Source organism: Rhinolophus hipposideros (genome assembly GCF_964194185.1).
Source record: "Rhinolophus hipposideros genome assembly, chromosome: 15".
Lineage (NCBI taxonomy): Eukaryota > Metazoa > Chordata > Mammalia > Chiroptera > Rhinolophidae > Rhinolophus > Rhinolophus hipposideros.
The window spans coordinates 47,580,001-47,596,417 of record NC_138061.1 but is presented as its reverse complement, the minus strand read 5'-3'; the positions used below and the strand labels follow the sequence as shown (position 1 = coordinate 47,596,417).

Sequence of the window (16,417 nt, the reverse complement as noted above, 5' to 3'; positions counted from 1 at the left end):
TGAGACCGCAGGAAAGACCATCAAGAGCTAAATCGTGCAGGGCGGTACCAGCCATTAAACATATTTCGACTTGACCCCAAAGCAGAGAGCCTTGGGATGACGCTCATGAGAATTCAACAATGAGACGTGTGTTTCCGAAAGATCAAGCTGTATGCTGGGGAGAACATGGGTGAGCAGGAGCGAGGCCATACAATCATAGTCACACTGCTACTCTAGCATTTTGGACATGCTCCGACTGCCACACTCCTCACCTTACATCATCGTGATCTGTTTGTTGACATTTCCATCTCCTCTGATAACGGGGGAGTTCCCCAAAGAAAGGCAACATGTTGAACAGACCTTTGGAACTCACCCAGTCGCTTGGCACAAAACAGGAATTCAATTAATATTGAATGCTGGAATAATACTTCATTGTTATATTGTGGTTTGCAAGTGCTTTCACATCTAGTAGGTCATTTAACCTTCAAAGTGCCCCTGTTCAAGGAGACATTCTTAATCCCCGTTTTACGGATAAGGAGACTGAGGTTCCAAGAAGCTAAGTGATTATTTCAAAACACACAGCCAGGAGTCAGGTCTCCTACCTGCAAGACTAACACTCTCCCTACAATCACTCTCATCTCTGGGGGAAGGCTGGTCTCCCTATACTGTGGAGGGCAGGCCCAAGTAAAGTCGCTGAGGTTTTCCAGCTGAACAAGAAGCAGCTTCTAGAAAAGGCAGGGCCCTCTCTGCGTCTCCATAGCCATCCTGCCTCCTAACTCACGGTGCAGCCCAGCACAGGGCACTGATCCAAGAATCCCAACCTTTTAGGACAGCCAAGCCAAAGCCAAATAGAGTCCAGAAGCTCAAATAAGCAAGCGGGCTGGGGACAGGGGAGAACCTGGCCCCCAAGTGTCTATACAAGGAGGGCCTTCCTCCTCTGGTTCAGGTTCTCGAATCATCATGCAGTACAACCCCTCTCCAAAGAGATGTGGAAACTGGGGCCAAAACGAGGGTACCACTTGGACCAAAGCTGGCCCTGAACTTGACTCCTGGATCTCATGTGAAAAAGGATAAGCTGAGGGGAGCCCTTTCCGTGGGAGCTCAGGAGGGGCCTCTGAACCGGCAGAGATCCTGGGGTTGGGGCTGACCCAGGACTCCCCCACCCTACCCAGCACCTCACTGAACAAAGGCCTCCCCCTTGTTCAGACCAGCCCTGCCTGGCAGCTGGCTGGGCTGCCACAGTCCACCTGGGAAAGAGGCTGAGAGTGGGTGGTGGCAGAAGAAGGTAGGAAAGAAGGGTGTCAGGAAAACCACTCCTGCCCGTTTGTTCTAGATCTTGGTGTGGCTGCGCTCTACAAGAAACCCAGTGAGACAGCTACTATTTCTTACCTAACGTGGGGCCCGAAGCCCGGGAGGGGTGAGACAGCGAGGGTGCTACCTGGAAAAGGCCAACTTCCGGTCTTTGGAAGTCTGACAGAGTTTGTGGTCTTTTCAAATTTTCTATTTCTGTCCCCTGCGTCTCCAGATATTTTCCTCTCCTCCTTCTCTCTCACACTCACACTTCCACAATCCTTCCTCTTAGGATGCTCCCTCCAACCTGCAGCTGCTTCACTGCTCTGGCCAAATGCTGGTACCCAAAGAATCCCTCTTGTGCCTCAAACCCCCAGCTCTACATTTTGGTGACGGGAGGGCACAACGCAGCACCTCTTCTGGCAGCTTCAAGCTGCGAGCTCCCACCTTTGAAACATCTATCGTAAGATGTCTATCATAAAACGGAGGCTCCCAGAAGGCATGATAGGAACCCCAAGAGCCCCGAGGGCTCCCTCTCACACCGGGTTGTCTGATGTAAGCATGTAGGACTCGGGTCAGGCTGGGAAGGAAACGGGGAGATGCCAGGACCCCAACACAAAAAGCCATGTGGGGTCCTGCAGACGGTTGGCCGAGACTGACAAGGACCCTGGTCCAGCCTCCAGGACCTCATTCTCTGGAAGGAAGATGGGACACCCTTCTCTGGAGGGCAGGAGCCAGGCTGGCTGCATAGGGCAGGCACTCGTGTCCAAATACTGTGCAAATACTTGTCCTAGATGGTCCCTCTTTCGGACCATGAGGGCCTGAAGGATCTCAGCATCACCAGAGGCTGGACCGCAGCAGAGACAGCTCAGGAAACATCAGAAGAGAGAACACAGCCTCGCCAAGTCTCCTGGCCCAGAGCCATCCAGCTAATGGACAAACCCATGGCCCCCCCCGCACTGGGCTAAACTCAAAAATTTCTGTGCCCGACCCCAGCCCCCCGCCTGCTCCCAAGAGAACATACACAAAAAACCAATTCAAGACTGGACATGCCCAAGTGAACAGGCCAGTCGTGGCAGGAGGCGTAACCACTGGTGACCCAGGCATTTTGACCCCATCCAAGGGGACACGGCCATGGAAAATTTTCACTCCCTTTCTTGTCCTCGCCCATGAGGATCAAGAACAGGGCAGAGCAATAGGTGTGACTGAAGGTGCTGGGTGCAGGCCTTTAAAATGAACTTTCCAAGTGAGACACTTTACTTGCAAAGGAAATTGGGGAGCTGACCGTGAAAGGTTAAGAAGGTCTCCTGCATAAGAGCAGGGCAGATTTCAACATCGGATTCACTTCTCTTTTCTAGACTGACTCAGAAGAGAACGAGTCCTGAGTGATTAATATTATTTTAATAACAACTCCCATTTGCAAAGGGCTTTCCCATTTACACACAGGACTCTCACATAAATTAGCCCATTTGGATGTCAGAGAAAGAGGAGAGATGAGCTCATGGACGCCAGGCGCCGGGCATGGAGCGGGTGCTTAATATGTTAGTTCCTTTTCTCCAGGCACAACGGCCCAGTGAAGTAGGCAGGAAAGATATCATAACCTCCATCTTATAGTAGAGGAAACTGAGACCCATGACTCATGCAAAGTCACGTGGCCTGTAAGTGGCAGCTTTCTAACCTCTCGTTTTGGGCTTCTCCCTACACACTTCCATTCTTTCTCACGTGGTAGGAAGAACACAGAGCCACAGACAGAAAGAGATAGGTGCAAATCCAAGATCTGCCATTTATTAGCTACGTGACCTTGGACAAGATTCTTTGAGTCTTGCTTTCTTCACTTTTAAGATGAGGATAATAGTACTTTCACCTGACAGCTTTTGGAGAAATTTTAGTAATGTGCCAAGAACAAAGTAAGCACCCAATGTCATTTCCCATCCTCCCATCTAAATGACCAAAAGGGAGAACATCTCCCTCCTTCCCCTGTCTAACTGACAGAATCACATCTCCCCAACTCTTTCTACCCAAATACCTAGAAGAATGCATTGATTACCAAATGTTATTGACCCACCTGTAGAAAACTAAAGGTAGGTGGCACTATACCTGAAACCATGGCAAAGGAAAGATTCTGGCCAAATTCCTCTGAAACATTTGCACTCTTTTATTAGTTTATAAAAACAACTAATATTAAGTTATGGTAACAATAGTAATACTTATTATTAAAAGATATTCGAACAACACATAAATGCATAAAAGTGAAAAGTATGAGCTCTCCCCCCAATATTCCGAGATAGCCTTGCTAATAAAGCTTTATGTTGGAGGACAGTTTTCTTACTTAAACAAACTCAGAAGGTTTCCTACTTAACTCTACCTTCCTATTTCCTGTGGGAACTGCCTCTAAGACTTATATTGATTCATACATACAAAACTTGGGTTTTTTCATTTCATTTTACAAGGATGGGATCACATCACAAACACTTTCTCTTTTGAACCCTTAATTCTACCTTCCTATTTCCTCTGGGAACTGCCTCTAAGACTCGTACTGACAGCCATACTTAGATTTCCTCAGGACCCTGGATGGGGCATGGACAATGCAATGTAGACTCTGGCTTGGCCATCCTGTAGGCTCCTCCATCTTCCATCCATACATGGGTGTATTCAACGACTTTGATGGATAAAAGTCTCTCTGCTTTGCACAGCACTTTCACCTGCTCTTTAAACTATCCCGTCCGGATATATAAGGCACCACTTGCAATGATGTCCTCACTAGCAACAGCCCAAGGAAATATAAGCGGCCAGAGAAGCTCTCTAACTGCTCAGCAAGAGAACTGGGATAGATACCAGTTCCCTGATTCCTGACCCTGTGCTCCATCCTCTGTACTTTTCTTGCTCCACTCAAGGAGAACCCAGGCCAGATTCTCCCTGGAGCAGGGAGATGTGGGAATACAGGTGGCATTAATGCCACACAGCTCCCTGCCTGGCAGAAGGCACACCACTCCAGTATGATTTGTAGGAGGCCTTGTTCACCCCCCACCAGCTCCAAGTTGCCTGCTCTGCTCATTTCCAGTCTCACACAATCTTGGGAAGGGAGTTCAAAAGCCATAGGAATCCCAAAGGTCCAGGCCCAACAGACTGTCTGCTGTGGTGTGTGCCAGCCCAACTGCTCCTTCTGCCTGCCGGTGGCTCTTGGGGCTGCCCAGCAACCCCTCACAGCTGCAGGTGGTGGCCGAGGAACCCACATTTCTGTCCCACTCTGAGCAGCTGGTCACAGGGAGGAAGTTGGCCATAATGGGAGACACTTTGACCTTGGGGACCATTGACTTCCAGCACCCTCCTGCCTTCTCTCAGGCAGCCTGGGGCCCTGACAGTGGTTCTTCGCCCCCAAGGGTCCTTCCTCACAGATCCACCTCCGTTCTGCTTCTTGGCCTGCACATGGCCTCTCCATGCCCCACGCCGTCTGTCTCCCAAAGCCTATCTCCAAACTCACCTCCTCTGAAGGGCATGCCATGGTCTGCCCCACCCAACATCGGCTGCTCCCCGCCTCGGCATCCCCTCGGCCGTTGGTGTCACCATGTAGGAATTAATTTGCCCCGATGAACACGTCGCAGTGTGAGAGTCTTTCCCAGGCGCTGCAGCAACACATGCATGGTCTGGGCCTCCAGCTAGAGCATGAGTGCCAGGGGTGCAGGGGCCATACCTTCCCAGCCCTTTGTGTCCCCCCAAAGTCCTCAGCGTGGCTTCTCGGTTGGGCTGGGTGCTGTTCTGCTGGGCGGGAAGGCCTCCGGTGACGCCTAGCCCGGCAGTCTCAGCAGGGTTTGCTGGCTCAGATAAGGCCCGAGACTCCTCTTCCCTGAATGGCCCAGCCCTCCAGCACCGGCCCCTCACTTGGCCTCAGGGTGACCTGTGTGGGGCCTCTCCTTGAGGACAGAGTGTTCCAGGGGTTCTCTAACCCTGCCCCGCCTTCCTCTCATAACATCTGCATCTCAAGGCTGAGGCCCCGGACACGGAGCCCTACAGATAATCAGGTTCTCACTCCGCTACTCAAGCCTCCCAGAGGCTGCTGAATACCTGAAGTCACCGGGGGAAACGTGTTTGGGAAAATAAATTCCACTTCAGAGGCTCCTGAGTCAAAACTGTGTGTGCGAACATCAGCAAAGCACAAAGGGTCCTTTCAGCATGTTAAAACATTGCAAGGGGGGGTTCCCTCTGCCCACTCTCTTTTTCGAGGTTCAGACACTGCTCTCAGTGCCTTCTCTACCGTTTTATTTATGTTTCTGAACTGTTCTGCCTCCCTGAGCGTGGGCAGAGCACCTATTAAGCAGCAGGATTGTTCATACGACACTTCTGTTTACTCCCAACAAATCAGGAGGAAAATGGGATCCCCCTTCTTGTTGCAGAAACTAAGGTTCCAGGAGCTGAGATGAAACAGGAAGTGTGGACGGGGCCCGTACCCTGATCCAATCTGCACACTTGCAGGGTGGGCGTTATCAACCTCGTTTCACACAGGAGGAACCTGGGGTCGCGAAGTCAAGCAACAGGCCCTGAGCATTCAGCAACCAGGGCGGCTCCAGCGTGAACTCCAACATTGGTGCTCCGTCCCTGACCCCAGACTCCTCTTGCCAGGAAGACTGCGGGAGGCCTTGAGGTCATACCCAAGGTCCTCCTGGTGACCTTGGTACCCCCTAAGAGGTACTTCCTGGCTGGTGAGAAAGAACAAGCCGTTGCCCAGGACGACAACAAAGCTGTCATACCGAACTTGCTAAAAATAAAGGAGGCACCTGGTACCTAAAGGGGAGTAGAACAACCCTGGAATGTGGCTGGGCAAGAACAACAGGCTTCACTCTGGGCCTCCGTGGCTGGGCCGGGGCCAGGCTCCAGACTCATAGTTCCCAATGTCCCAGGTTGCCTCCACACAAGAAGGAAAGAATGATCTGAAATGCAGTTTTGCTTTCACTATGAGACAACCAGACCCTAGAGCCATGAGTTGCAAATACTGCAGAGTAGGAACTAGAAATCAAAAGACCTCAGGCCTTTTCCAGCTACACTGACTCCCTCTCTAACCTTGAGCAAGTCACTCCATCTCTGTGTTTTTCCATCAGTAAAAGCAATCATAAAAACTGCCCTCTCGCCCTCACCTATGGCAGCACAGGAGCTCGGTGACACTGTACTCCTTAGGACATTTGCTTTTCAGAAATCCATGGTGGCAGAGGCAGAATGGTACCCAGCATCGGTGCCCCGCTCGGGGCTCTGGCCACCTACCCTGTCATCCAGAAAGCTGCACTCCCCAACCATGTCTGTCACGGTGCCTACGGGTGTGTGAACAACCATGGCTGAATAACCATGATAACATTTGTACAGTTCTGTACACTTTCCAAGTGTTTCCTCACCCATTCTCTAATTTGATAAATGAGCAGATAGTCAGGCAGGACACATTTACCCCATCTGACAGATAAGGAAACTGAGGCAGAGAACTTGATGTCCACCGAACAGCACTGCTCAAGCTTAGAGGGATCCGTTAGAGATCATGGATTCCAGCCTCCTGGTCTTAGGAGGAAACCGAGGCCCAAGGACCCCGGGAACCCACTGTTTTAAATGCAGAATGCCCCTGGCCAAACCTGGGAGCCACAAAGTTCACTGTGTAGCAGAACGCTGTCCAACAGGGATATAATGCAAACCGCACATGTAATTTTAAATTTTCTAGTAGCCATGTTCCTAAAAAACAGGTGAAATTAATTTTAATAACATTTTATTTAACCCTATATAGCCAAAATATTCCCACATGTAATCAATGTTTTTAAAATCATTACTGACCTATTTTATATATCTTTCTGTCATTACAAAGTCTTCGAAATCCTGTGTGTATTTTATATTTAATGGCACAAACAAGACTTGCCACATTTCAAGTGCTCAACAGCCACACGTGGCTGGGGGCTACTGTTCTGGAGAGTGCAGCTTCCGGTCACATGACCATTATGGGAGCCGTTAGTGACGGCTACGGGGGAGACCACTGCAGCGCACTGCTCTGGAAGTGGAGCCCTGCATAACGGCCCTGGCTCTGCATGCACAGTGAGAGCTCCCACTAGTGTCAGACAGACCTGTGTCCCCATCCCAGCCCTACTGCTTTCTGGTCACCAAGATCACGTCAATTCCACTTCCTGAGGCTCACCTGCCCCACGTGCAGTAAGACGCAGATAGAAATAACCTTTATTCAAGCTTGCTGGAAGGACTCAACTAAATCAAGCATGTGAGAGTGTTTTGTAAATGGAAAAGAACTTTGCAAAGATGAGGTGGTGTCTTTATCACAATGGCGGCCTGGGTCTCCTACTCCACTCACCCCACCCATCCAGAGAGGGTACCAGAAGGCACGGGATATCGGAAAAATGAGTGAGACTGAATAATGGCTAAAGACAAAATCCATGTGTCAGTCAATCAAGGAAATAAGCTGCTTACAATATGGCCAGGCAGGGCCTGGGAGAGAAAGCTAGAACAATCTCTATGAGTGGGCATTACAGGGAGCATTGCGAGGTCTTCTTGCAGGTTAGCAGTACCTTCTCTGGGGTTGCTTTTTTAAATGCAAACAAGGATGGGGGAGGTAGACAAATGGAAAGGATATGGGAAAAATATGAAAACCAGGAAAAGTTCCCAATATTTCACTGTAAATGACTTTATTGGGTCAATTTCCTTCCCGAGTGGAAGGAGTTGGTCAACACTGAGCAGCTGGGGTGGAGGGTGGGGAGGTGAGGATGGAGAGTCACAAACCAGTGTGCTGGTGTTGGTGAAGATGGGGAGGAAAGAAATGGGGTTTGGGGTACTCGGAGCGTCCTGAGCCCAGCTCTGCCCTTCCCCCCAGCTCTTTCCCTCCTTAGATCTATTTTCCTAAACAGCAAAATGAGAGAATGGGTTTCTGAGTCAGGGAATCTGGTAATGTTCCAGTCCCTGTCCCTTGTGAGCTGCGTGGTCATCGACAAGTCACTTCGCCACTTGGAGGCCTCAGCTTCCTCATTTCTGAATGGAGACAATGCCTTCCTCACGGTGGATAAAAGCAGGGGCTCTCCCAGCAATTCCACTCCCATGCATAGTCTCAAGAGACATGAAAGCATACATCCACACAGGAAATATGTGTACACATACATTCACAGCAGCTTTATTTATAACAGCGCCAAAGTGGAAACAACACAAATGTTCATCAACTGACAAACGCATAAGCAAAATTTGGTGTATTGGTACAACTGAATATTATTCTGCAATAAAAAATGAAGTAATGATACATGAGACAGCAAGGATGAACCTTGAAACCATAACGCTAAGTGAAAGGAACCAGGTACAAAGGCCACATATTGTATGATTCCATTTGTCCAGAAGAGGCAAATCCATTTAAAAAAAAAGTAGATTAGTACATGGTCATGGGCTGGCTGGAGGAAGAAATGGGGAGTGACTGTTTATGGTTATGGGGTTTCTTTTGGGGGTGATGAAAATGTTCTGGAATTAGATAGTGGTGATGGTTGCACTACCTTTGAATGTACTAGAAACCACTGAATTGTATACCTTAAAATGGTGACTTTTATGGTATGTGAATGATAAACCAATTTAAAAACAAAAGCAGGGACTCTGCCATTAGACTTGGGTCTGCATGCTGTCTGGCTTTTCCATTTACTGTCTTGAGTCCTCATCCACAAGTGGTTATAATAGTAACTACCTCACAGGGGCGTTTTGGGGATGTTATGCCTTTAGCATACTGTGTTTCCCCGAGAATAAGCCCCAGTTAAGATCTCAGCCAGACAGACGCATTTAGTACATTATGAAGGTGTTCCAGAAGACGACAACATGACTATATTTGAATAAATGTAGATTGTTATACATGAAAAAATAAGACATCCCCTGAAAATAAGCCCTACCAGAGCCAAACTTAATATAAGATCCTGTTATTTTCGGGGAAACACAGTAGGACCTGGCAGTAACTGTGACAGGCATTACACATTGGCTTGGATTGTTAGTGTTATTACTAGTAATAATTAAATGAGACCTATGATGGGGAAAAGACAGGCCTCTCACAGTCACTCAGTGTGCCCTTCCCTCTGAGGTACCCTCCATATCTCGGTAGCTGCGAAGAGTCTGCAATCAAGCTTGGAACCAGACAAACGTTATCCGACATTTTCTGCCTCACACAGAAATGGACCTCTCACTCGGCTTCTATTTGCAAAGGGCTGAGCTGCAGACTTCACATTTCAGTTTTCCGTGCTGCCACTCTCTCCTTTTACAGAAAGGAAGCTGAAAGAGGCTCCTGGGTTGAGTTTTCTCTAACAGAGCTGGGCACACTTAGGGAACTGATAAGCCAGCCCTGCCGGGGTGAGATCCACCCAGGAAGAGAGAGAGGGTGTGTGGGGAAAAGTACACATGTGTGTTTTAATTCTCAGAAAAGTTTAACGGATTCACGCTTGAGCACAAGGGGCCACAGCGAGTCCTCATTAAGCCTTTCCCTGCATCTACTCCCCCTCCTCAGTACTGGGCAAACATTTCAGCAGCAGTCAGTAGGGCTGGCACTGCTCACAATGAGAGTTGTCAACTTCATTCAGTAATACTTTGCAACAAGGGATCTGCTTGATAAGGCCAACTAAGAAATGGCTAATTTTAAACTAAGCTTGAATGCTGTAATGTGAATGAAAAGAACTGAGAAGCAGCAGACTCTTTAAAAATTATCAAAAATTTTTAAAGGTTTCCCAGTACCAAAGGTTGGTGCGGAACAACAGGAACGTGTACAACGTGCTGATGGGAGTGAGAACTGGCATGACCACAGAGGATGACAGTTTGGCAAAATCTTGAAAATGGTAAGATGCCTACACACCTCCACCTAGCAATTCCAGCCCTAGAGACGCAGCCTAGGGAATCTTGCGTGTGGACTGAAGGAACTATGTACCACACTGTTTATAACGTGAAAAATTAGAAAGCCAAATGCCCATCAAAAGAATAGATAAGCTAATTGTGGTGTTTTCACACAACGCAAGATCGTACAGCAGCTTAAACTGATGAAATAGAGCTAGATGGGTCAGCATGGAAAAATCCCCAATACGGAATGTTGAGCTAGCAAAAGCAAGCTGCAGAAGGATACATACAGTATAGCATCCTCAACAAAAGGTGAAAATCACATAAAGTAACACTATATACTGTTTACATGATATGCAATAAAAGTATAATACCATGCACGGAAATGATAAACACCAAATTCAGGACAGAGTTCACCTCTGGATGGAGAAAGGAATGGGACCAAAGACAGACATAGAAGGGGTTTCCGTTGTGCCTGTACTGTCATTGTACTTGTGTCTGTTAGTTTTCAAATGAAGAGTGGATACACAGGTGTGTGTTACGTTCACTTCAATAGTTTTTAAGCACCTCAACTATTTCATAATAAAAAATTAACCCATATTTATTGATTTGTGGGGGAGAGAATTAAAATACACATTCTAATCATTAAAATCAACAAAGATGGCTTTTTCTCCTAGAGGAAAGAAGCAGAGGGAGCAAGCACAGCCCGCTGGGTCCCATTCCAGATTTTCTTAAGACCTTGAGAAAATCACTTATCTCCTCTGGAACTCCAGTCCCTGTTTCTAAATGGGGAATAAAATCTCTGCTCTCTGTCTACACAAGACAGGCAGCAGGATGACCAGGGGAGGAGCTGCAAGGGCAAGAGAACTGCCCTGGGACACACAAAGATAATACTTCTGGTCCTGACAACCTTGCTGAGGTTTTTGAAAGATTAAATGAAAGCATGCATACACACACACACACACACACACACACACACACACGTATTTGTGTATATTGTTAGATAGATAGATAGATGATAGATAGATAGATAGATAGATAGATAGATAGATAGATAGATAGATAAATAGACATAGATACACACGTATATTTGTGTATATTGTTAGGTAGATAGGCAAATTGATAGGTATATAGACACACACACACACACACACACACACACACACACACACATTATTGGTATCTGATATGACACCCATAAAGTGTTTCAAGATGCTTAGAGATAAACCATTAAAAAGAGAGGAAGCAAAACTACATATTGGTAACTATCCATTTGACTCTTACAAAATTTCTAAATACAATACTTCCTTTTGTACATCTAGAGCCTGGCTTTAAGCAGTTCCTAAGGTAGTGATTTCCCACCCAAGATCTAACCACTAGCCTCTATCTGCTCTCGTGGCATTCTAGTCCATGGCTTTCCACTTATAAGAGAGCAAGTAATTATTAAGAATAGGGACCATTTCTACCAGGTTTATAGCTGTTCCCGCAGCTGAGCGCAGTACTCTGCACATAATTAAGGACTCAAATGTTTTCTAAAGAAACCATTGAGTTCCCATGATCAGATTTGATTGTAAAGGTCCCCAAATCAATAAGCAGGTGCCAGCAGTCCAGCCACGACTGCTTCCTGGATGCAGAGGGGGATGGCTGCCTCCTCATGCAGTATCTCCCCCGGGGCCTCATCAGGCATGCTCAGCGCTGACTCCAGTGGCTAATTCTATCAGGCAGGAGTCCCTCACTGTGGACGCACACAGAGACGGTACTAGTTATGCCAAATCAGTCCTTTTAGGAGAAAGCTGCCCATGCCTTCTCCAGAAACCAGCGGGAGCGTGGGAGGACAGCGCAACATGGCCAGATGTGAAAGTCCTTCACACCCACCCACTTTCCCAGTTTATTCCCTCACGACAGCCCCAAATTATCAAACCAAATGAAGTGTTGGGGCTCCTAGGAACATCCAATTAGAGGGGATAGGGATTATGAAATAAAGGTTCACCCACAAGTGAGACTCATGGATACTTGTATAACACCAGATCAAAAGGTACCTGAGACATTTTTCATAATTTTCTAATGCTCATCTCTCTCCTCCCCTGAACAATAAGGAAAGTGCATGTTTTAAATGCTTGCTTTTGCAGCTGGGACACATGGGCTTTGAGAAACTAGACCTTGGGTAATCCTTTGACTGCTAAGCACACTCTCCCCCACCTTCTTTGGCTAAGTACACTGAAGACTCTTGGGTTCTGGCCCATGGGACTAATCACACCTGGCAACGGGGATTACTCAGGGTCAGAGGGATCCCACCCAAAGAAAATCCACTGGCGTTTGCTCTTCATTCTGACAACCCTGGAGGAAAGAAATCTAGTCTTTCTTTAGAGGCCAAGTTCTGACCTTGCCAGACTCATCTTCCTTTTCTAAACAGAGGACTCATACAATACTTCACTCTGCTGCAGGCTCCTAATGGCTAAACCGAGTGAAAGAAGCTGGCGAGATGAGAGGCATGTTAAAAGTTACTTGGTGGTCAAAGGAGCCAGTCTCTAACAGCAGAATTAGCGGATGTCTGGGACTCTGATGAATGGAAATCTATCACAAGCAAACATGTGCCTCCTTTTCCTCCTAAAAGCCCTGAACGAGTGACAGGAAAATACGTTTGGTGCTTAGTTCAGCCTAAGGCCAGGACACCCTTTTCACCGGACCCCATTAATCAATATTATTCAGACACAGACAGGAAAATGGGGCGCTACACTGGGAAGCCAGACTCATGGCCTGTTTCAAACCAGGATATATTTATGAAGTTGAATTGCTGACATGTCTCATAGGCAACAGGGAGAGAAATGACACTCTTTTCATGATCACTTTTATATCCTGAGCGATCCGGGAAAAGCTTCCCTTGCATCATCCCCATCTTTCCTCCTTCTACCTCCAGGCCAGAGGACAAGAGGATGGGTGAGGGTTAGTGGATGAGGGGATGCCAGGGCTGTCTCTAAAGCCTCAAGAGGCTGCCTAGGGCTGAAGGGCTGAATCATCATGGCTGCCCACGCTGGCAGGTTTGGGGGGGTGCAGAGGGACTGTCCTCACTGGGTCCCTGTCAGGTCTTTGGTAGAGCCCGGCCTCCCCAGGAAGATCAGGAATTGGAGTCCTGCACCCCCACCCAGCCTTTCCCATGGAAAGTGATGGGTAGGAAGGGCTGGTCTCCACTAAGTCCTGAGTCCCAAGCGAGCAGATGCAGTCATCCCAGCATCTGCACTGGTGGAGGTGGTAAAAGCTGACTAGGCCATCAGAACAAGTGCCTGCTACATGCTCAGGAGGCCCAGGAAACTTCCTGGGAAGCAACACATGGATGGCAGTACCACACAGCCCATCAGGCAGGCCAACGTGATCGATCTCCTGGCAGATATCCATTCCCCCACCTCCCCATAGAAAGCAACATAAGAAGTCCTCAGTACAAGAAAATACATCCTGGGCCGGCCCCATGGAGACGACTGGTGACAGACTGTCTCAGCCAGGGGAGAGCGCAAGGCTTATAATACCAGCATGGGCCAGGGAGCTGTGTCTTACACAACTAGACTGAGAAATGATGGCTTCAACCAGAGTGGCAGGGAGGCAGAAAAAGCGGGGTGGGGGGGGGGTGGGGGGGAGAGAGAAAGTACCTTTCGTTTTTAAGAATCTCCTTGACCAATAATATTATCTGGTGGAAGCTTTGGCCTCAAGACCCTCCTCCAACAAGGTTCTGAGGCCAGAGGAGGACAGGAGGGAATGTAAGAATCTCAATCTCAGAGGAGGAGGGATTTGAAGATCAACTGATTCAGAAGTCACACCCTCAGGTGCCTACAGAAGCCTGGTGGATAGAATGTGAGTCAGGCCACCACGAGGAGTGGAGGGTTCTGGGGCCACATTGGACACAGTGTGCCTGATGAAATAGGTCCCACTGAATGCAGTCCAAACCTCAACCCAGCTCAGCCCTGGAGGGCACACAGGTGGTGGTGAGTGTGGATGCTGTCAGCTCACAAGGTCACCTGAGTCCCCACCCCAGGGATCTGCTGTCTTGATCTACAAAAGCCACCTCGTGCAGGGAGAGGGCAGTGAACTCTTCCAGGCCTTAAATTCCCACTGTGAAATGGGAAGAACATCAGTGATACACAACACCACTGAAGAAAACTCGGGAAATGCACATGTCTGCATGCACAGCTCCCTGAGCTCAGTGGCCAAAAGGAAGCTCCAGGGTGCTCCACGGGAGTGAGCATGAGTGCTACAGTTTGACTACTCCAGAGTCACTGTCACTTATAGCCAGGAGGGACCATGGCAGATTCCCAGGCCTGTCTCCTAACTCACTCATTCCAGTCCCCACTCAGTTCAGGATCCAGGATCCCAGCAGCAACCCCAGGGCCTTTGTCTCAGCACCTCCCCTCTCGGCTGACTTCCAAGAGGAGGCTGGTCAAGTTCCCAGAGGAGAGAGGTGGAGACCTGGGTCACACCCTGGCCTCTGCTTCTAACTTGCCCGGTGACCTTGATGAGGTCACCCTCATCAAGCCCATTTCCTATTGTGCCAGGGGGTTGTCTGAGGTGGACAGGAAGAGAAGTGACGAGCATCCTGGGGCTCGTAGGGCAAAAACTCCAGGCCTGTTGCTCCTGCCTCTCACCTGTAGGTAGGCACTCCCTTGTTTGAACTGCAAAGTGAGACTGACTTGACTCGTCCATCCCAGCTTTCCCAGCAATAATGTCACCCATTCGGGACTTGGGTGGGTCAGGAGGCTGTGCCAGGCCCGGCAGTGATAAAATGAGGATTTCCCTACAGTCCAGGCTGATTCTTACAAGCATGATGGCAAAGCTGGCATAAAGGAGAAATACACCTTTAAGACCTGCCAGCGGGCAGTATTATGTTAAACAAATACCGGAGGCAGCAAGACCTCAGGGTAGGGAGACGCATCCACATGCAAGTGCACACATGCTTCAGCATACATGTCAAAACCTCCATTCAACTCACAAGACCAGTCTCTTATTTCAGCTCGCTGGGCTGGCTGGAAACAGCTTTAAGAGAGCGGTCACGTAGAGAAATAAAAAATTCCATTCAGACACGCCGCTCCAGTCCTGAGGCCTATGAACGAAGTTTCCGGTGGCCTCCGGGCGCCTCCCGGTTCCGGTAAGCAGACCAGTTACCCCGTCCTCAGATTAAGGAGCAGCCGCGACAGCTGGGACAGCCGGGGTGACGGCTTCTCCCAGGCACCGGACGCCCTCCGCCCAGAACCCCAAATATGGACTGCCTGGCCTCCCGCCAGCACCCCCGCCTACTGCGCGCTCACCTCCCCAGCATCTCTGGGATCACTCCGCAAACAACACTCAGACCCTTCCAAACAGGCCCTACGGTCAGGCCCACCGGGCCCCACACAGCCACCTCCCCGCATGGCCGGGGGCCCATCTGACACCCGCAGCCGATTTCAAGGACACTGCAGCAAGCAACCCAGTCTCAGGGGTCTTCCCTACCCCCACCCCCCCAAACACACACATACACACCCACAAACAATCCCAGAAAGAATCTAGGAAGGGCGAAGCGTTTCCCAACCGCTCTGCAGTCCAACCAATGCTGGCCCGGGGAAGGCCAGACGCAGGAGGCTGGAGGATGGAGGCGGCGGCGGCGAGCGGATGCCGGAATGCAACGCCGAGGCCAGCGCGCGGGGCGGCGGAGCTGGCGACGCTCACCTTTTTGATTTGGTCATCCTTCAGCTCGGTGAAGTAATAGGCTAGGAGCTGCGCGGCGATCATGCTGGCGGTCGGGGACGCGGGGTGGCAGGCGTGGGGCCGGCGTCGGTCCTCCGCAGCCTTGGGGAGCAGTGGTCCTCGGGTAGCTGTTCGGCGGCTCCTCCTCCTTCCCCCGCGGCTCCTCCCCCACGGCCCGTGGCGCGGCGGCAGCTCGCGCGCTCCCAGTCTCCGCGCTCCCGTCCCCGGGAGGGTGACAGCCGCCAGCAGGCCCACCTCCTCGGCGCCCATTGGCTGCCGCGCGCGTCTGCAGCGCCGGGTGGTGGCGTCCGGACCTGGGAGGGGGGGCGCGGCGGCCGCACCCTCCCGCGCCGGAAAGGGGGCGGGCGACGCTGAGAAATCCCCCACGGCCGGGCATCTCCCCGCACGTCGCCCACGTAGGGAGTCGGTGCGAGGGCGGGAGGCTCTCTCCAAGCGCGCACAGTCACGCGTGGCGGCGCCGTGCCCGGGCGGGGCGCAGCGAGGAAGCGCGGAACGTGAGGAGGTCACCGTCCGGCGTGGCTAGGACGAGCGGCCGCAAACGACTTGCTGCGAGCCGGGCAACCCAGGGACACGGTCCCCTTCCTCGAAATTAGGGCTAACCCCGGGA

At 50.1% G+C, this 16,417-nt stretch overlaps 1 protein-coding gene across 2 annotated transcripts in view; it reads right to left on the bottom strand.

Moving 5' to 3' along the window:
- The window catches only part of HK1 (hexokinase 1), a 64,822-nt gene extending 48,648 nt beyond the window's left edge, over positions 1–16,174 (bottom strand). Inside the window, exon 1 of one of the 2 annotated variants that reach the window (XM_081074818.1) lies at positions 15,772–16,174. In XM_081074818.1, the coding sequence (XP_080930944.1) occupies positions 15,772–16,059 (288 nt within the window). In that variant the 5' untranslated portion in view covers positions 16,060–16,174. The remainder of the gene's footprint in view (positions 1–15,771) is intronic. The other variant, XM_081074819.1, reaches the window with a different exon arrangement.
- Between the last annotated feature and the right edge of the window lie 243 nt (positions 16,175–16,417).